Source organism: Mytilus californianus, unplaced genomic scaffold (assembly GCF_021869535.1).
Source record: "Mytilus californianus isolate M0D057914Y unplaced genomic scaffold, xbMytCali1.0.p SCAF_7, whole genome shotgun sequence".
NCBI lineage: Eukaryota > Metazoa > Mollusca > Bivalvia > Mytilida > Mytilidae > Mytilus > Mytilus californianus.
The window spans coordinates 34,447,889-34,470,548 of record NW_026262723.1 but is presented as its reverse complement, the minus strand read 5'-3'; the positions used below and the strand labels follow the sequence as shown (position 1 = coordinate 34,470,548).

Below are 22,660 nucleotides of genomic sequence, written 5' to 3'. Positions count from 1 at the left end.
TTCGTTTGATATGTTTGAGCATTTGACAAGGTACATTCCGTTTTGAATTTTCCTAAGGCTTGTAGTTCGGTATTTTTGTTATTTCGCTTTTTGGATATGAATGCAAACATATCTTTACATTCATTGATTTTCAGAAAGTCTGAACTAAAACATACTTCTTTATAGAAACGCGTGGTCTTTAGTTTATAACCAATTTTATATTCAGCTAAAACGATTTGTGTCGTAAATCTACTTATCCATGCTATAATCTAATATGTTTTTGCTATGTCATTGTCAGTTTTTTTTTCGACTTATGAGTTTGCATATTGTCTGTGATGCTGATAAATGTTGTTTTAAAAATATGCACTACTATAAAAATATGTTTTAAAGAAAAAACTTTCAGAAAACATACATATCTTTAAGATTTATGCAAGCTATCATTCATTCTTATCTGCGTATTTTCTACAAATGAGCTGCGTAGGATAGAAATCGACATTATGCAAATGAATATCAATACATCTGTTAACATATTTCGTGTTTGGAAAAATCTTCACGAAAAGTCTGTAATTATTTGAAAATTGAGTTGTTATATAAGAACCCTATAAAACAGACCAAAATTCATTTATTATTTTTGTTGTTGTTCAAAGTCAATCAAAGTCTTAAACATGTGCATGTATACGTACACTTGCATAAGGTCGATTTCTATCCGACGCAGTTCAAATATAAAAATCGATACGTGCAAAAACAAAAAAGAAAAGGTTTGTTTAATCAAATACGGAGTATATTTTGTAGTCACACGCGTATTGATAAAACAAAAGGTTGAGAACGTTCTTCTGAATTTTATATGTACGAAAATTGAGAGAAGAGTAGATCAAACACAGAAGCTATTTCGGTCAACGACAAGTACAATATAAGGTAATTTGGCTGATCATATAAATAAGAAGATGTGGTATGAGTGTCAATGAGACAACTATCCATCCAAGTCACAATGTGTAAAAAGTAAACAATTATAGGTCAAATTACGGCCTTCAACACGGAGCCTTGGCTCACACCGAACAGCAAGCTATAGAGGGTCCTATGATAACTAGTTTAAAACAATTCAAACAGAAAAACCAACGGTCTAATCTATATAAAAAACGAGAAACGAGAAACACTAATGAACCACACCAACAAATGACAACCACTGAACAACAGGTTTCTGACTTAGGAAAGGGTGCATAAAAATGCAGCGGGTTTAAACGTTTTAACAGGCACCAACCTTCACCCTAACCTGAAACAGATGTATAACATTACAGCATAAAAAGACACACAATAAAATATCAATTGAAATGGCTTAACTCGATTAAAAAGACAATACACAAAAACAAGTAAATATACACTGAACGAATAAGTTTGATCTATGACACAATATAAATAAAAAATCTGTTTCAATGTCAAAATGACAGCTTTAACCTAGAACAAAATGTCGTTAAATAAAGTAACGTACACAGGTAAACTTAAATATAATAGTTTTGTTGTTAGGAGTACAGAAACAATTTTTACATAATAAATTTGTTATTCAGTTCATTTTTCAGGCGTCGTTTGGTTTACCGATAAAATGTTCTTAAATGACAGATGTCTGCTGTATTGCCATCGACTCCTAAGGGATCTATTTCTGGAACCTGATGACAATAAGAAACGACTTAACTTTAAATTCTATGAAAAATTCTGTTGTATTATTCGGAGGAATGAAAACAGATGTTTTCTGTGAACAATTATTGTTATTTAATCTTATTGCAAACAAAAATAATTCATTACTGATAATAAAACTCTTAAGGCGACACAAAACCTTCTGCAATTTTTTTTTAAGAAAAACACGTTTTGAATTCGATTCTGCTCACATTCAAATACAAATTGAAAATAGCACTTTATCATGTTTATGCATGTCGTGTGTCCAAAGCGGACGGTTTTATGGATAATATCACATCCGCCTTAAATCGTTAGTGTGTCAAATTGTTTAGTAAAATGATATTGCTATTTTCTAAAAAGGATTTAAAAGCGTTCTTAGTTTGTTAATTTATAACTATAGATCAGGCAACGCAATAATAATATTGCTCATTACGGTTAATAAGCTATCGAATTAAGTGATGCGAAAAATTAGTTTTGTTCATCAATTGGTATGCTTTTACTGTGTTTTATGACCTAGATTCTTCATTAGAAGCTGTCATGACCACAACATTATTGTCTATAAAAAAAAACTCATCATATATTCCAGGATTAAAATTTTGTACGCCAGACGTGCGTTGAGTCTACAAAAGACTCATCAATGCTGCTCAATAAAAAAGGTAATAAAGGCCAAAATAAAGTACGAAGTTGAAGAGCTATCAAAATGGCTTCATATTAATAAAACATGTGGCTATATATATATAAATTGAAAACAATGTTCAAACCTATGATTGCGTTGGAAAAGATGGTATACCTCATGTTTGCGGTATACCATCTTCTCCGCAAGTTTATTGTTTTCTGTTTGGTATTAAATTAATAATTAAGATCCATGTTACATCTCGTGATCAATTTATTTGGCAATCGTCAATGGCAGTCAGCAAGGTTTAAGAACATCAGTTGTTCGACCTGTTAGTCAAATGCGATTTGTTAAAATATTCTTTTCACTTTTTTGGTCTTTTGGAAAATGTTGTTTGTGCTGTATTTAGACCCCTCTAACAAGAAATTTGTTTTGCATGCACACGTATAAAAATTGCGATTTTTATCCAACGCAATCATAGGTTTGAACGTTGTTTTCAATTTAGACTTGTATATATATATATATATATATATGGTTTGCTTCTTGTCTTAATCGGTATTACAAATGTACCATGGATGTATTAGTATTTCTATAAATGACATATTAAGGACAATTTCACTTGACTGGGAAGGGTAAATTGACATCCAAGATAATAAATCACCAGGGGCAGACATATCATATCGTATCATTCAATGCTTCAACTGTCGGGTTGCAATGCAAAATTGCATGTAATTTTATGAGATGAATTATTTACACCATTAATACAAATGTCTTATACATGCACTATGAGAGGCGAAAGATACGAAAGGGATATTCAAACTCATAAGTCAAAATAAACTGACATTGCCATGGCAATAAAACAGTATACAAAAACACAGCATTGAAACTAAAGACTGGGCAATACGAACCCCACAAAAAAAAACCCCAGGAGTGAGCTTTCTACATTCTACATAATGTGATGGAATTAACTATAAAACAAAAGGAGGATTTGATGACAAAAAATCGAACCCATCCTTAATAATGTTTCTGAAAAATGACCAAGTTTTACAATTGGGAAATGAGTCCCTAAAGTATCTATAATAGGAGATGCACATGTCTAGTTTGAAGGCTCTTAATGGAAACTGTAGCAATATCTCATTTAACGAAATTGATACAATCCTGCACGAATATTTCTAAAATTTGATTAAGATTAGAAATTCCGAACTAAAAATTGAAAAAAAATGTATCATTAAAAAGAAATAAGTTACCTTATTTTAATAACTTTTCTGCTGGAGGTAGATTTGATAGCACCGTGTAGGATATTGTCATAACAGATTGATTCTGAAATATATTAAGCGTCACACCCCAAAAATTCCATAAACTATTCCTAATCTATCTTCAATCTGTGGTGCTCATTTCAAGTATGCAAGAACTTCAAAGATGTCATATACAAATCTAAAAGGTGTGGAGGATATTTTGATGGCATTTAAAAATTAAAAACACAGTGATTGATTGATGGGTTGTTATTGATTAACGCCACTGTTAGCACTATTGGCAAATATTGTGGCAACCAGTTGTTATTGACGGAGGAAGCACCTACCACAATCGAGCTTCAAACTCACAATCTCACACATTGAAGAGGTTATTTTAATGATGGTATACAACGAAGGATTATTACTCAGGGTAATTAATGCTATTAATGTAAGGGAATTTTGGTATTTTTCGAGTTTGACTGGACGTTATAAAGAACTCGCACAGCCAAACGGACTCTAGAAATTCCGAAATTTCAAAATCAGTTTTAAAATTCATTATAGATTACGCAATAATTATAATAAATAAAAGATGAGTTTTCTTCAATCAATGATTTACTCAAAAACTCCGTACCAGAAAGGTATTGCAACATACTACATAATAACTGATTTATCTTTTCTCCATTTATTGCGAATTTTAATTTTTACCTCGAAAGCTGAAAAAATGTGATTGCATATTTCTTCTTGATTCACGCACGGGATCACGTTTGATAGATGATGGAACTTAGTATAAACTAAATATTCCATTTTTGTTTGCTCCTGATCTTTAATGATAAATTCGTGAGGCGTTTCCGGCTTCATTCGAAACATTCAAAACCATTTCTGAGAGGACTTGTAGATTGTAGCAAGAACAACAATATTATGAATCTTTAAGGTCATTTCTTTAATTTTTGTCGAATTTTCGTCAATTTGCACCGAATTGAGATTTGGTAAATATATTTCAGTTTAACCGGATAAAAAGGAATCTACAATATTCAGTTATATTTTTAATTTTTTTGGAACATACAATGTATAATGCATTTAAAATGTATTTATCTAGTTTCTGTCATGCCTTAAAACGTTTCTATGTCCACACATTTGTCTATACTCATATTAGAGTTTGTGTTGTAAATACAGTCAAATTTATTAATTCCTTCTGGCGAATCTTAAGTGGTAAATCGAAGAGAACCGTGACAAGAGATGGACAAACTGACGAATTTCAATCCATTATCAACAAAGGAAACGGCACAAGGCCAAGGACTGCTTCGACTTGGTAATGCTATTTTTATTTTATCAATAATCTTATTTCATAATAAAATTACTTAAGATAGTGTAACCCTTTTCTTATAGATACATTGTTACAAATTTATTTGTAAGCGATATTCTTGTTTTCTCTACTAATAAATATTGAGTTGTGTCGCTTTCTGGTTAAATGTTATTTTCGTAAAAATTTTACAAATGTGCTTAGAGTTTTCTTCATATGAAAAGATTGTAATTGAAACAACCCATTTGAAATTGTTTCACATTAATGTTTTCTAACTATAGTATCAATTTCATGTCGTTATTTGTTTTTATACTTAAATGTACATTATCGCGGGAAATGATACTCTCTAGATTTTTCATTCATTTAACATTGGCACCTTTTTTCTTTCAAACACTATTAAACAATAACGAGAATTTTATAATATTTTCAAATATGGCTTTTTAAACTATATGGTATGAAATTGTGAAAAGAAAAGTAGGGGTTAGCGGACAAAATTTTTAATAGCACTACATGGATAAAACCAGAAGATTCCGAATATCTGGCAAGCATTAAAAAATAAGAGGAGCGAACATCCTTAATACTTTGTTCTTTGTTCTTTGCTGTTTTAGGCTGTTTCACACTACCTATGTAAAACATGTTTTGCGTAAATTCGTTTTTCATCTTTTACAATTGATCCATTTTTTGACATGCATTACATTTTATATTCAAAAGTAATTTAAAGCCTTCAAGTGTTTAAAAAAATATCGGATTGAATCTCTATAAAATTGCTCCAATCTTCTTTAAGCCTAAGCTTGAACGCACCCTTAGAGTATCACATGAGTAAAATTTGTTTTTACATTTTAAAAAAATAGCCCGGTTGTGTCATCGAAAATACCACATGAGATTACAAATTAAGTGCATCTATTCATAATTCGCAAGGTTGAGGTTTTTATTGGTGTTTTCGGTTTGCTTATGTTTTTCTCGCTTCTATACCTTCCTCTTACATTTGAATTATCTTGTCCCCTTAATCACTGTCAGTTAAAATTCGATACAAAACAAGAATATTATTCATTAACATAATGAGTCTCGTCCCAAAGTAACCTTCTGTGATGATGCGGCGTAAATCAATCAATCAATCAATCAATCAATCAATCAATCAATCAATCAATCAATCAATCACAATTCATGATCGCCATCACAGATGTGGTTTATACAAACTGAACATATTATATTTATACAAAATATAAACTAGCAATGAATAAACTTACCAGGGACATGCGAAACGTCATATCCATTAGTGACTTATAATTTGTATGTTGTTTAGTATGCCACAAATTTGTTGAAGCAAACAATTCAACATATTAACCCCAACCAAATGATTAATGGTTAAGTGAATATAGGCCATTCAAGTATCTGGACTTGTTATTTGTTTTTATTTGTACGTCTTTATCTCCGAAGGAGTCAGCTGTTGGTGTGCCATGTTTTACGATCCAATATTTATCCTTTTTTGTATCATGCATTGCTGGGCATGTAAATTTGAAATAGATAAGAAAATACAAAGACGCAAATATGAATTCCCAATTTGGAGAGGATTTAAGAAGACCAGGACAAAAAGATTAAAGAGAAAGTATAACGTGTCCAAACACTATGTTATGATTACGAAACACCAAACTTACGACTAATAAACGATACTACAGTGTAGGCGATTTTTGCTCGTGATAAGCCTATGCACTTATAAAAGAAAATACAAGAACCGTTGTAGAATGTATTTATATATATAACTAATGGATTGATTTATTGGTGTTTGTTTAACGTCCAGTGGCAAACATTTCAAGCATATTCGATATTATGCTACTTATTGGAAGATTCAAAGAAACACGCTTTTATCAAACTTTTATTTTTACGTATGCCTCTCTCCTTGACACCTAGTGTCCATAAAATAATGAGCCGTATGATTTCTGGCACTGAGGACAGCACATTCCTTCCTCATTTTGTGGATTTTCACATCCTTGACAAGGACAATCCACATGAGGATTGACGATCGGGCAATGTTTTGGTCTATTGCAACCAATACCTGAAAAAAATCACATTAAATCAAAGAATTACAATTATGTCATTTTGAAGTTTATTAAAGCTTGATTTTTTTTCTAATATTTGTTATATTACTTAGTTTATTTAAGCATTTTTATATTTATTGAAAAAGGGGTTCTAAATTTTTATAAAAATTAAATTGTACACACACCGGTAAATAGTTAAGTAGCTACTGATTTTAATGGGAAACACCAATAACTCTGCACTGGAAGCGCTACCGAGCCAACCAGAGTTAAATAAAACGATTGATGCATGCACCATTTTCTTGCGCACATGGCTCAGGAATATCCTTATTACCTTTGAAAATCGAACCATAAAACGTTTAACAAAATGAAAACCTTACGAGTCTCGATAGGACAGGAAAAGTCGTCTAAGGCCAATTTTGTATGAGAGAGTTATAACTTTAGATTTACCACATCAATGTCATTTTACAAACAGATTATATTGTTTATTTTTATGATATTATTTAAATTATAAATTTAAATATCTGTTATAAAATTATGGAAATCATTATAGAATAAGGAATGAATCTGCCTCGAGCTCGCGTAAAGCTCTGCTTATAATTTTTGATCCTGTTTGGTTTACCAGCACTCAAACGTTTGGTTAGGTTGTGAATTTTCAAATATCCTGTACTCGAGCATCACTGACGAGACATTGATTGTCGAAATGCGTATCTTGTGCAGTAAATATTAAACACTTAAAATGTTATAATATGAAACTGAAATAAAAATTAAAATTACAAATACTGAAATTAATATATGAAAAATGCCTTCACAAAAAAAAAATATAATGCGACACATGTCAATAAGGTAAATATATTTATTTAAAAAAAAAAAAAAAAAAAAAAAAAAAACGAAAATTTGGTTAGCTACAAAAAAACCATGCACTGATCCTCATATTCTTCATAAATTAATATGACTAAAGAGAAATGCATGTAAAGTTTATTAAGATTGTCATATACTTACGTCCCCTGCTCACTGTTTAAAAAAGAAAAACAGAGAATATAGAATGAAAATTATGAATGTTAAATGTCACATGATGAAACTAATAAAGACGTATTTTTATATAGCATCAAAGGAAGCTTTCATGTTCTGTCGAATTTTTGAATTTTTAGAGAAAAATCGACAATTTGGGAAATATTTACATTCTTTACAAATGGTGATGATAACAATGAATTGATGTTAACGTCCAGTGGCAAATATTATAGGCATATCAAAACGTTAATAAGGTAATAGGAAATGAATATGAATTCATAAGTCTTTGGTTTGACCATGCATGTGATCGAGCCCATGAGTTCCCGCATTCGATGCGAGCGAACAAATTACGAGACCACCGAGGGAATGGCCAGATGTTGCTACTTTTATAAAATCCATGAATTAGTCATGAATCGTGTTTTTCTTTCAGAACGATTATTTTTCACTATGAAATACGTACGTTCGTTTCATTTTAAATAGCTGGTAGGATGTCGTGACTTTTTTTTCAGTAATGTCGATCAGAAAATGTATGAGTAAGGGACGACCATTTGATTTTCTGGAAGAGGGAGGGGGGATAGGAGTTTTTTTTTTCACCTGTTGCTACGCATGCGAAAAAATGCTCCGCTTTGCAGTGCGAAAATTTATATTTACTTTAAAAATAGTCAATCCGCAAAAGATCGTCCCCTGTCCCCCCCTCCCCTAGAATATGAAATAGTCGTCCTCTAACACATATAAGATAAGATATCAGATATCTATTAGTATAAAATCCAAACAATAAAACTGCTACTAAATAAAACAAATAAACAATAAACAATACAGATAATGTAACATTTACACAAAAATATTTCATCTAAGTTTGTTTATGTTTGCCTTAAATGCTTGACAACATGCCTCTCCTCAAATTTGCATAAACATTATCATATTTAGAACCGTAAAAAGGGTAACACATATGAAACAATATCAGATCATAAATCGGTGTTTACAGCTCGTTAATTAATGTGTTACGGGTATGCCTTTTGTTTGTTACTATAGGAAACTGCAAACGGCTAATGTTATACTTCATCTTTTTATTTTTTGCAGAAGAACTATAAGTTTTATAATGAGTGAGAATTGGATAAGCTTGATATGAAGTCTAGTTATTTAATTTCAACATAAAAATAAGAAAAGTATAACAAAAATACCAAACTCAAAAAGGGAGAGTCCATAAAACTGCCAAAATCAAACTTGAGACTTGAAACGGAACGAATAGAAAACAACTGTGTAAAGTCCTGACTTGATACAGGCATTTGACAAAGAAAAAGGTGGGTTTAACCATGTTTTATTTTAGCTATCTTAACCTCCCACTTGTATAGTTTATAGTGTATAGTTCCGTTATATTGACAAATTAAACGAGCTTTTAGAGATTTTGTTATTATTATTGAAATTAGATACCGCGATTTGATATCGAGCAATATTTATTTCTGTAAAGTTTGTAAACCAATTTCTCTTATGGTAAAAAATATCTTTGCCTGGTGAAATATTTTTTATTCTCGCAAGCTTCAAATAATATATCATGTACGGTATTGAAAATATTGTGTCCGGAACCCAGACTTCTATTCTTATCAAACGTACGTTTTTCACGCTTTTTCTACGCTTTAGAATAGAATCAATTTGATAAAAAGAATATTTTCGGGTGAAAATGTGAGTGTTTTGCTTATCTTTAATAATCCAAATATCTGTTGCCAAGAGAAAATGTGACTTTTAAAGTAAAGCATTTAGTGTATCGCTTATTCATATCAGACTCCGTTCACTATGATATAAGAATACCTTTTCATGCCGGAAATAGATAACATGTCACCACCATAATGCCTAGGTCACACATTCATGGATCACCTCGCCGGTTCCACTACGGATTAAATCACACGGATGATCCCGGGAATACAGTTTCCGTAGTCTGTTACGGATCCAATACGGGTGCACAACGGTGTGACTACGGGTTTTGACGTATCTACCAAGGGTGAAGTAGGAAAGGGGTCATTTGGCGGCATGAGTGATACGGATTCTTACGGTACAACACGGTTTAATACGGAAATGACACGGGTTTATACGCAACGACAAGTGTTGGGGCGTATGCACTGCGGATAAACAGCGGTTTGCTACGGTATAAGTAAGGGTTAGTTCGAATAAAAAAGGTCTGAGACGGAATAGTACGAATAAGAAAGGTCTGATACGGAATAGTACAAATAACCACATTTTCTAAGCCGTCAATCATTTCTAATTAAGCTTGTGATTTATCATTTCTTTATGGCAGTGAATCGATGATTTTTTTGTTTTGTTTTATTAAATTATTTATCGGTCTGTCTGTACCAGGTGGTGTTCTTCGTAATCCTCGGACCAACGACATGTAGCAGTTCTTGAATCATATTTGTGTCTATTCTTACCTAGTTCTTAAAAGCAGCTGGATTTTCCGTACAAAGTTCAGCCATGAGGGCCTTATACTGGCCATGGATAGGTCTTCGGAGAAGCAAGTCCCTAGTCCTCTGACTTCGGCCACGTCTACGTCGGTCATCAGGTATCTCGACCACTGCTCTGGCATTTTGTGCCATATCAATAACCAATGCCAGTCAGTTAATTGCAAGCATCAGTTTTTGTTCATGTTGGATAATGTTATGTATACCTCTACGGCAATACACAGACTACCTTGGGCCCTATAAGAAGGGAATATTTCTACAGAAGCCTGATGCCAGTTTGTCGTGGACAGTAATATTTCGTATTTGACGTGTTGTAACATAGTAAACCGTAAAAGACGTTGAGAACCCTGCCTGATCCCTAGCTATCCGTATTGCAACGTAATGAAATAGTGCCGTTCCGTGACAAATTCGTAACATATCGTACTGTATTCTTAACAAATACGTGATGTAACCGTACTAATACGTAGTTCTCCGGAAACAACCGTAGAAATCCTTCGGGCCTACGGATAAGTACGGATGAATACGGTTTTAATAGGGACTAAAACGGATCAGTACGTTCTAATACGGTTTAGTAAGGATATACTACGGTTGCTTGATCCGTGGTCAAATTTGCGCATGTTCAAAAATTGTCCCAGATATACAAGTACTACTACGCATGACTACGGCTACAATACGGACATCTACGGACCAATACAGAGTGCCACGAATGATGCCGGATCGTATCCGTAGCTAATCCGGCGTCAAATCCGTGAATGTGTGAACTAGGCATAAGAGAATGTATTATACTAGTCATAATCTAAACTTATTTGCACAAAATATATCAATGTTATTTTTTCAAAGTTGAATATTAGTTATACAATTATAATAAAAAAAGAACTTCCTATTACTTTTTGTCGTATGTTTGCTGTTTAGTCGACATATATATATTACCTTAAACTCTCCTTTGATAGTTCTAAAATATGTAGTAAATATAATTGATAATTATCCTTAAATTGCAATAAAATATTTCATACTTACGACGTTCAATCGTGTGTTCTAGATAATGTAAAGAAAAAGGTTTAGTAGAAAGAACAAAAGTATTTGCACATTCCCGGAAGCCAAAAATGTTAATTTAAAGAATAAGTAAACAAAAGGATATATGGTTGGCATTGAAAGAAATGTTGAACACTTTGAGAAGTATATTCGTGTAGTCATAATATATAATTAAGTGTTAGCTGCATTTAGGATACCACACTGCTATCTTACTTGCTGCTGACATGAGAAGAACTGTATACACGAAGAACCTTCTGAGCTAGCCAACTTCATATATATGCTTCCGCAAATTTGCAGATTTAACATTGTTGTGCTGATATTTAGAGTAATTATGTGGTCTAGAGCGCTGGCCACATTGCAGGCGGTGTTGTCTCAATATCCAAATAGTATGAATTCGAATCCCGGCGAGGGAAGAACAATTTAGCATTGTTGTGCTGATATTTAGAGTGATTATGAATATAATATGTGTTTTAAGCCGTGTATCGCCTTCACTGGTGATCCAATACATGGATCTATCCTAGAGTTGTCACTTGTTTAGGCGTATTTATCAAATAATTATTTCTGTGACTGTATCTTACGATTCTTTTCGATAGATAGTTTAACTAATCTGCAATCAATTCCATCTTCATGCCTAATATATCATGTACAATTGTAATTTGTCCAAAAAAATGCTTGTACAAATTTGACTAAATAGATATAAGAAGATGTGGTATGAATGCCAATGAGAAAACTCTCCATCCAAGTCAAAATTTATAAAAGTAAACCATTATAGGTCAAAGTACGGTCTTCAACACGGAGCCTTGGCTCACACCGAACAGCAAGCTATAAAGGGCCCCAAAATTACTAGTGTAAAACCATTCAAACGGGAAAACTAACGGTCTAATCTATATAAAAAACGAGAAACGAGAAACACTTATGAACCACATCAACAAACGACAACTACTGAACATCAGATTCCTGACTTGGGACAGGTGCAAACAATTGCAGCGGGTTTAAACGTTTTAATGGTACCAAACCTTCACCCTTATCTGAAACAATAGTGTAACATCACAACATAGAAAGATTCACTTATAATTTGTACAAAGGATAAATGATAATTTAACACGATGGAAATGATGACCTTTTGTATATTTTTAATAGTTATACATTTTAATTGGCTGGAGGATAACATTTTTGTATTCAACACTTTTCAACTGTTCATTATTTTGGGGTCAATTGTTTTAATAAATTACCAAAGATATATATCCCAGGAGTTTGTGAACACTCTTTTGTTTATTTAATCAACTGATGTAATAGCTTAAACATGGCCTGCATTGTTGATTAGCAGGATAAATTTGTCCAAGAAGTTCTGAGACTAGCAGAAAATAATATAACAAAGCACAATTATATGTATGTACCAAGTACAAGCTTATTGGGCTTATAGCTAAAGTGAAGTATGCCGAAACAGTTTTGAAGAAAAATGATCAAGATAGATACTTGCTAAGAAATATGATGATGTCCTAGAAGCTGAAATCGAAAAACTCACCAAGAAAGGGGGCATTAGTAAATTTTGTTTATTTCAGTTCATACAACAGCTGCTTTGTGTACATGGTGTACGTAAGGTTCAATTTTAAAAATAAATGAGATCTGTGGTATACGTCAATTGTACAGCAACCCAGCAATATAAAATAAAGAGGTTAACATACAATCAGTGGTATTACGTAAGGAATATACATAATATATTGTAAAACTTCTGACTGTTATTGCTAAAAGCAAGTTCATTGTAAGCTACTTTTTTAACATAATGTCACCCTTCACACTATTATCGGCGACTTAACTTAGGGTAGAATTATTCAAACAATGTCATTGATCAGGCTAGTGTGCGACTATGGATTTGTTTCAATTCAGATGGCCTTATTCTATACTATCAATCTGTAAAAGAGATGGTGGCGGGGGTTTCTTTCGTGTAAATGCTAATGTAAAAGGCAAAAGATGTTGTGAAATTCCAGATGCCACAATTCACTCATATGCTCAAACAAATGATACAGAACTTTTTTTGTATTTTGTAAATAAGGTTTATTGTGTAGCCATTAAATAAGAATTCTATAGTGTGTATCAATGCTTTTTTTTTTTTACCAAATCCATATTATAAATTATTGTACAAGTTATAAGTGATTTTTAGTCAAATTTTGTACTAATTTTAATTTGTACAAGCACTTTTTGAACAAATAGGAGTTATTATGCCTACCTCCTTAGAAAAACTTAAATACAATCATGAAAATACTCACTGTTTGGTTTACTTCCTTGAACTGAAAAACAAATGGTTAATAATAAGTAACTAAATTTGTGCATGTGACGTTTAGATTAATTGTTTACGCGCGGACAGCTTTGCAATCGTTTTCATGTAATTTGATTACAAAGATCAAAAAAATTATATCAGAATGAAATAAGCAAAATATCAGTTCTATTAGACCACCACACAGAGCCGGATTTGTACGTACATGCAATCATAGAAACTAACAGACTACCATTAGAGGACATTCCGACTCTAAACCGACTAGTATTTGTCCTGAATCTTTAGTGTCGTTGTCTCACCGGAATACATGTAGCAGCAAGTATTGATTGTACTATCAAATTGCAAGCATTCGAACGAGATAAAAAAAAACTAATTTTCCTACTCGAACTTTATACCATACTCTCATACTAAGATATGCATCGATACGGTATGATTTTTTTGTTAAGATCAAGAGGCTAGTATACCATTTTAGAATTGGTTTATTTTTTATAACAATTGTATTTTCATCAAACCATCTAAAGGTTCATAGGTTCATTGTAAATATCAAAATGTGGGAGGACTTTACAATCTTATCAAAATATAGAACTCTGGTTCTTATGGAGATTACGAAATCAGAGTTCTATATTTTAATTAGAATTGAGGACTTTATTGTGTAAAAATACATATACTTACCAGATTTGTTTATTCTATGTAAAACAGTTGTTCAAATAAAATTAGATTTCACTTTTAAAAACAGTTAAACATTGATATCGGAGAAATGAATGCATATCCAATTCATTGTTTGTCATACGGCAACCGGACACTTTTAAAGCTAATTATACGGTATGCGTTTTTGTTTATCCTGTGGTCTCTGGATATTTGTGTCATACATGTAAGAAGTCATACCACATCCCATTTTTATGCCCCACATAATGTTTTTCGGTCTGTGTGTCCGTTCGTTCGTCCTTCCGTTCGTCCGTCTGTCCCGCTTAAGGTTAAAGTTTTTGGTCAATGTAGTTTTTGATGAAGTCCAATCAACTTGAAACTTAGTACACATGTTCCCTATGATGTGATCTTTCTAATCTTAATGATTTTGATCCTAAATTCACGGTCCACTAAACATAGAAAATGATAGTGCGAGTGGGGCATCCGTGTACTATGGACACATTCTTTTTTGTATTGTAGTTGTAAGACTTGTGAGACCATGTAGTTTCTTCTTCTTCCGCAAATTTATCACTTTAATAATAATATAATTACCAAAATGAATTATTGCTTTCTTCTGAAATCCACCACAGACGTCACATATTGTTGCCGGTGGCTGCTTAAAAAATCCTGAAATATTTTATTACTACATTAATTTCGAGTTTCGGGACTTTTCCAAATTTTAAGCCGTATGATCCAAATGATTTAATTTACATTCAATTGATATTAAAGAAAGGATATAGGATATTCATCCATGACACACAAGCAGTACTTGCATAGCAAATCACAATTAGCAAAGGCACAGTGCTTTATTGCTATTTTTCATCTCAAAATCACAGTGAGTCCTTCAACACACAGCAAAAACTCACCTCACTGCAAATTTAAGACGACCCCTAGCACAGGTCTGTGGCTTTAAGCTTTTTCTTGTGTAACGACATTAAATGAAAACTCAAAATTGATGATTTGATCCTTACACTTTTGCATTCGTCCTTTACTTTAATCGTAAAGGAAAATGTGTTATTAAATTTCCGATACGTGTTTATGAGCGTTCATAAAGTGTCTTAGCAACTTTTGGGCTAGCTCCCGCAAACATATTTATCCCCGCCACATTCTGAATGATCCTGTCCCAGGTCAGGGACCTGTAATTGAGTGGTTGTCGTTTGTTGCTGTTTATCACATTTGTTTTTCGTCAATTGTTTTATAAATAATCCGGCCGTAAGTATTCTCGTTTGAATTGTTTTACTGTTTTTCATTTCGGAGTCTTTAATAGCATGCTATGCGGTATGGGTTTTACTCATTGTTGGAGGTCCTACGGTGACCTATAATTGCTTTCTTGTACGTCATTTGGTCCCTGGTGGAGAGTTGTCTCATTGGCAATCATACTACATCTTCTTATTTCTATATTTGTTGTTGGGACATTTCAAATATGTTGATTTTTCATTTCAAGAAGCTTTTATTTTCTTTGAATCATATGTCTTCTAAATTGAATTTACCTTTTGCCGAAATAATTGCAAGTAAGACCTAGACATCAAGCTTATCCTTCCATTATATCCTTTTTAAAAGAGGGACGAAAGGTACCAGAGGGACAGTCAAACTCATAGATCGAAAACAAACTGACAACGCCATGGCCAAAAATAAAAAGACAAACAGACAAATAATAGTACAGATGACACAACATAGAAAACTAAAGACTAAAGATTAAAGGCGCTATTCCCCTTTCTTTAAATATTGTTTTTGCTTGTCTATGGAAGCATTTAATTTATTGTGTCCTTTTAAAGGTTTATGCACTAGTTCTGAAACCGATTTAGTGATAAATTGATATTAAAGCTGAGGAGGTAACACACATTTAATTATCGTTTCTAATGACTATGCCGTTTCTATTGTTTTTGTTTATTTAATTGTAAGAGGACGACCAATTGAGTTTTAAGGTTTTAAGGGGGGATGAGGTGGGTGAAGGGGAACAGGAGGATTTTGGAAAATGAATAACTTGGCCTGGTAAGAACTGAAAACAAATAACTTTGCAAAAAACAGGATGAAAATGCATATTCTGCAATACAAAATGTAGGAAACAAATGTGTATAAACGTGGTAAAAAGCATGCGTAGCAACAGATGAAAATAAATGATCAATCCGGAAAATATCCTCCTGCTACCCCCCTATTTTACTTTGAGTCAATAAATTAAATTCCACTTGACTCAAGTGTGTACACGATTTTGAAATCGTGTGAAAAGTAGAGAATATAAAAATAGTAATCACTAACTAAACATACATAAAAAGTAAGATGCATTTCGTATTTTTTTTTTATCAAAGGTACTTAGTTTAATGATATGCTGTGTCACTTTTTTTCTCTCGAGAAAACACGAAGATTATCGAAGATGAGAAATGCATTTTTTTCCTATACTTTATTTTTTGTAAACTTACCGATCACGTGATCAATTAATTTTGAAACTACTTCAACCTCAGATTATCGTCAGTTTCTTTTTTTTCTTCAGCGGCATTTGACCTTAGCTTGTGTACATTGTATATTGTATGTGAAATCACCAAAACGTTTATATCTGACTGGGCCATGATAAGATTCTTTGTCTTAAAATACTCACGCCATGGCGTTACAAAAGTAGATACATGGACATTATCATCATGTGTTATCTTCCAGCATCTGTATTCATGTTGGTTCCTCCTGAAATACGAATCATCGTTCACTTTTACAATGCGTGTTAAATACCGTTGAAAGTTTATTATCTTATAGAAGAAATCATTGTCGTTATTAATATTTGAACTCGTGTATGCATTAAGATCGAAGGTATCTATAAGTAGGAAGAACAAGTGGGGTTTTGGTATAATGGCGGTCATATGTTCTATTTACTGAAGTTAATCGCCTACTAGGTGGTTTCGTGGTAGCGTGCTTGCCTCGAGTGCGGAAGAAGGATATTGTTTCGAACCAATTTCTAAAAAGTTGGTATCTGCTGCTTCTCCGATTAGTAGTTCGAGCAAATACTAGTCGGCTCGAAATCGGAATAGTGTGATCGGATAGAGTGACATACAGTCAAACCTGTATATGAAGGTCACACGGGGACCAGAGAAAACTGAGCTTATAAGAGAGGTGACCTTTTAATTGAGGCTCAAAATAGGTATTACTACAAAGATACAAGAAAATGGTGACCCGACAAGACAGGTCGATAAGCCTAAATAGAGGTGATCTTTATAGAATGTTTGACTGTATATGTTCCTGAGGTTCCTTAACTTATGAACCAGCACGATACAAAACCAGTTCAGCGTTTCGGTCTTTAGTATAGAGCAGGGTTAATTTTCATAAAACACACATTTATTTTCGTCCTGATATGCCTGTAATATTTGCCGCTGGATATAAGATATCAATATATTCATCAATAGAGGTCGATTATACGTTGTTCAATAGTAGCAACTTTATCAACATACAAAACGGATGATGAGGACACTTATCTTTTTAAACCACTATTACAGACTTACATGTACAGTAAGTGCTTCCTCGAAACAGGTGTGTTGTATGTTCTTTTAAGTGAGTTTTTGTCATTCCACCGCTCGATTTACAATCGAAGAGTTGAGAATTTAGAAAATCTTGTTTAATACAGCGACGTGATTATATGTCAGTCCTATGTAAGATACCTCGTCAGTGCACGTGGTTGTTTGTAGTTATTTGTCGATGAAGATTCAGGGTTCTTTCCGGTGTAACATGAATTATTCCCCAAACTTTTTTTTATTGACGCCTAGATAAGTTTAATTTTTAATTTTTGAGTCGTTGGTTTGCTGTCTCATAAATATAAACCTCACATGTCCTTTTATTTAGAATTATTATATTAATAAATTGATCAATGAAATAAGCCAAAATAAACATACAAACACAGATAATTACGACAAATATTAAATATATTTATAGGAAGATACATTTTTAACACACACAAATGAATCAACTTCCAAGCAAGGACCGAAGCTCATAAACTCGGCAGTCAAACGGAGAACTTCGGGACAGTTCGAACAGTCGACAACCTTGCTTCGGAAGTTGACAAATGAATGTCATAAATTACATATCATTTCTATCACTCTTTTTTTATCCCTTATCTGAGTTTACATTGACTGTCATTCACCCTATTACGATAAGCACCGAGTAGAAGAACCAAGTTGAAGACGGAAAACTGATATTTTGCAATATGACTCCACAATTACACGTATCAGTATTTTAAACTTATGTTTACCTTACGACCAAAAATGCACCCGACAACCACACGCATTGTTCCGTTGAACTCTTGCCGTTTCCCAAGGACATCGTGTATGTAGAAGTATCTTCACATGAGAACTTGAAGTTGGCATTATCTTCTATTCTGATGAAGGTTTTTCCAATCCAGCTACAAGATATCGAACATATTGCATCAGCTGAAATTGAATATAAATAAATACTATCAACCGGGAAATATAATATGGCGGTGCTGCTTTAAAGAAAGCCATTGAACTAAGGGGTTCTAAAAGTTGAAGTTAACCCTTGAATAGTTTTACGGACTCCATATATGACTATGTTCTGTGGTGGGGTGTGTTTTTGATTGTCCTTCGGTACACGTATCTTCTCTATCGTCTGACAAAACTGACAATACATGTTTTATCATTTCTATTAAAATTAACAAATTGCCAAGACTCTTGACGATTTAGAAGTTGACTCTCTGTTTAGGACCGCATGTTCAGCTTTGGTGTCTCTTGTTTTTATTTGGTTGCTGGGTTGCAAGATTAAGGACGTAGTCACGGTATTTACATTTATTCGTATCATTGAGAGAGAGAGAGACAGAGAGAGACAGAGAGAGACACTACCAAGGGAACAATAAGTCCGTAAAATAGACATTACCATGGCCAAAATTAAATAACAAAAAGATAAACAGCAAAAACTTAACTATAGATTGAGAAACACAAGCCCCAATAATAACCGTTGGTTAATTGAGGTGCCGTAGCACGTCATGAGTTCCTGCTCCGAATGTTGCACCCGCCGTGTTGATCATGTAAGTGAAAACCCGTTGATAAGTCGAACTCGGTAATGTCACAATCATGGACAGGATTGTAGTATCGGCAAGTGGTATTATGCACCACAAATATGCCACAACGGTCACCCAAATGATAATTATGGCGTCCTTAAATCTTTCGGAGGGATGATTCAACATAACCACTTGGAACCATCTAGGCAATATCTTCCATGTTAGCATTTGCCCCCTATCAAGAAGATCATTATATGAAACGCAAGCCCTGGAATATCGTATCAACTGGGAGATACCTATTTCATATGCGCTGCTGGAATTTTGCTATTAAGAAATGGAAAGTTCACAACGGGAAAATCTAAATCGTCCATTTTCTCCTAAAACTTAGTTCTCAACCAATCCTGATTGACAATTTTGCTTTGCGAAGTTATCAGTTTCATGCGATATTCACGCCATCTTGAATTAACGTACCAAATATTGGTTCTCATTGGTTGCCTGTTGATGAAGGAAAGATTCTATTGGCTAGAATTAGATATAGAATTGGGAACATGTCCCGGACAGGAGAAGATATTAGATACGGACATAGTTACAGTATGGGTATTCGCGATCCAATCTGATACTCGATCAATGAATGATTTTGCCTTTACTGGTTTACCTGGCTATATAATGTCGAGGCAATTCGTGTTGATAAATTAGAAGAGGGACAAAGATAAATTAGTTTCTGAGTGCTCATCTGACTATATATGCATATAATCCAACACTTAAAATACATATAACTGCCAGTGATCTTCAAGAAAATTGTCAGAATTCCATGTATATTCCATGTTATAAAACAAAATGATATATAAAAAAACCCAGCTATGTCAAGACCACATGATACCCCCGATTCGTGCATTAGAATTATTGTGAGAAGATCTGAAATATTTATGCATCTAATAACAACTTAGTAACATTGCAGCGTAGGAAATTAAAACATGCATGAGGATATCCATATGAAAATAAATATTGCGTCAAAATTGACTGTTAAAAGTCTTATAACTTTATTGAACGACAAACTATAAAATATCTAAATCCAAAGCGAGTCTAGATTCGCCAATACCAACACCAGTGTAAAGTTTGTAGTTAATCAAAACATTCTAGATCTAGAGTATGCCATGTAGAATATTTAGCATAATTCCCATAACTGTAGAATGACAAATCATAAATTTTCAAAATCAACGGTATCCCTGAAATGACGACACATCAGAATCAAAAGAAAGTTTTCGTCTATCGATCCAAATGTTCCGTTTTATTTTCGTGGGAATTGGTTAAAGCAAATTTAAGTTTTTATAGGATGTATTCATAATAAACCCATCTAAGACGGGCTTATAAGATCACACTTTGAGTATATGCACAAAGGGATAAATAACACCATTCACGTACTTAGATAACTACATGAGCCACTTCTTACTTAAAATTATGATAGAGCGAGGCACTCCAAAGCTTTTTTAGAAAGCTAAAACTTGTTAGATGTAATTTAAGAAATAAGGCATACTTAAATGTATTTGTGGCATACTATATTCCAAGTTCATTTTTAATAGATGCAGTATAGAAACAAGATAGAATGTCAAAGAGACTGCAGTTCATGATTTTCAGTTGTTCTACAAACTGTACAGTTGTAGAAAGTTTAGGATTTTTCAAAATCCGTACACGTATGCATCACCGAAATTAAAGGGAGAACTGTCGAAGTCATTGTTCTCCATTATTTTGTTCCATTTCTCACTTTGTTTTTTCTTCCGTCTTTTTGTTCTTTTTCGTTCTCCCTTTTCATCTTTCCACATATACCAACTGCTTTCTAGCAAAATGATATCCCTTTCACTTCGCATAGGAAAAAGTTGTGTTTTTTTTCTATTAAGTATATAAAATTGCTTAGAAATTAATTTAAGAATAAGTTTAATTTGCATGCAAACCATACCCGGTTTTTCCTTTTTTTTATAGTACTACCAAACATCTTCTAAACCTTACCTTCATAAAAGCTAACTACTCCTAGTCCTAGTAAAAAGAGAAAGGTGGCTTTCTCCATAGTACAATTAGTAGTCTGTCAAATTTTGTGATAGACTCATTCCATATTTACCAGTATTTATATATGCAAACATGTTCTTTCTTTGAATTTATGAAGCTATATATCTTTAAGATCAATTAGGATAGAAATCACTAAATTGATGTTAGAAAATAACTCATTTAGTTTTAATTTGTCCCAGACATTATGAAATGAGGCATTTCATAGTCAGTTGATTATGTCCTATTTAATGTCTTTAATTTTTGCATCATTAACTTTTGTTATTTTTAGCAAATAAATCAATACTCATGCATCATCTTGTGAATCGAACTAGATAAAATATACAATATTAGGTCAATGTCAGAAAAAAGTTGATTTTATTGTTTTTATACTGTTTTTTTGTGTCATATAGCTCCTCAACTGTTTCGGTTCTTATACATCCTTGGCTTTCAAATATTCAGCTTTGAGCGCTGTTGATGAGGGTGAATCCATAAAAGCGCTTCTGACGCCGGAAATTGATTAAGTGTTGTTTTCATTTTTTTTAATCAGTCCAATAATTCTAACAAATTCAACTAGCAAAACTGTAATAGATTGCTTGAAAATCTTTTGTAAATTATAGTGGATTCCGTATACTTCAGAGACCGACTGTTTATCTTTTGTGAGGGGCCATAGGTTTTTCTTTCGCGAAACACTTTTTCTACTTTAAAGTAAATACTATTTTTCAACAGCATAAAATTGAGAATGGAATGAGAATGAGCATACATGCGTAAGACATGTATTTGGAACTCAATGTTACATTCTCCGTCTTAATGTTCAATGGAACAAACTATTGTTGCACATACTATCTGAGACATATTGAATTTTTCGAGGAAATTTTGAATAAATTTATTTAAAATCAAAGATACAATGCCCGCCCCTCCCCAAACACAAATACATAAAAGTTGAATGGCTGGTGCCTTATGCCGCTATTAAATAGATATGGGCCGGGTAAGCATAAGTAGGAAAGTGCTCAATCAACAATAATATAACATCAAAACGACATCAACATCCGACCGTCAAGCATCTATACCATGCTAAAGTTTTGATGAAATTCTACCCATAATATCTTTTTTTTAGCAGTTAACGTTCAGATTCCAGTCTGGGGTTTAAGTTTTTCAGATATCAATAACTTTGTAATAACTTTCATGAAACTTATGAATCTTGATTCAATTATCAAAAGGCAGCATGATTTTAGAAATACTTTAATTATTTTTTCCGTATTTTGCGGATACATAGACATATGCAGTATGACTCGCTTGAAATACAATACAGTGATTTCTTCTTAGTTCTGTCCTGTTTGTAAAAGACATATTTAAAGG

General features: G+C 33.0%; 1 protein-coding gene across 1 annotated transcript; it reads right to left on the bottom strand.

Annotated features, from left to right (window-relative positions):
* Positions 1-6,682: 6,682 nt before the first annotated feature.
* LOC127709500 (uncharacterized) lies at positions 6,683-21,336 on the bottom strand. Its single transcript, XM_052215103.1, has 8 exons — positions 21,269-21,336; positions 18,503-18,680; positions 16,871-16,950; positions 14,830-14,904; positions 13,586-13,606; positions 11,304-11,321; positions 7,828-7,839; positions 6,683-6,845 (listed from the first exon to the last, which is right to left on the bottom strand). Exons 1-8 carry the CDS (start codon positions 21,324-21,326, stop codon positions 6,697-6,699), a joined length of 591 nt encoding a protein of 196 aa, XP_052071063.1. The 5' UTR covers positions 21,327-21,336; the 3' UTR covers positions 6,683-6,696.
* Positions 21,337-22,660: the final 1,324 nt, after the last annotated feature.

Coding starts and splice junctions, on each gene's coding strand:
- LOC127709500 (XM_052215103.1), bottom strand. CDS start 21,326: ATGGAGAAAGCCACCTTTCTCTTTTTACTAGGACTAGGAGTAGTTAGC. Junction 18,681..21,268: donor AGTAGTTAGCTTTTATGAAG/GTAAGGTTTAGA, acceptor ATTCAATTTCAG/CTGATGCAATATGTTCGATA. Junction 13,607..14,829: donor GAAAGCAATAATTCATTTTG/GTAATTATATTA, acceptor TTTGTTTTTCAG/TTCAAGGAAGTAAACCAAAC.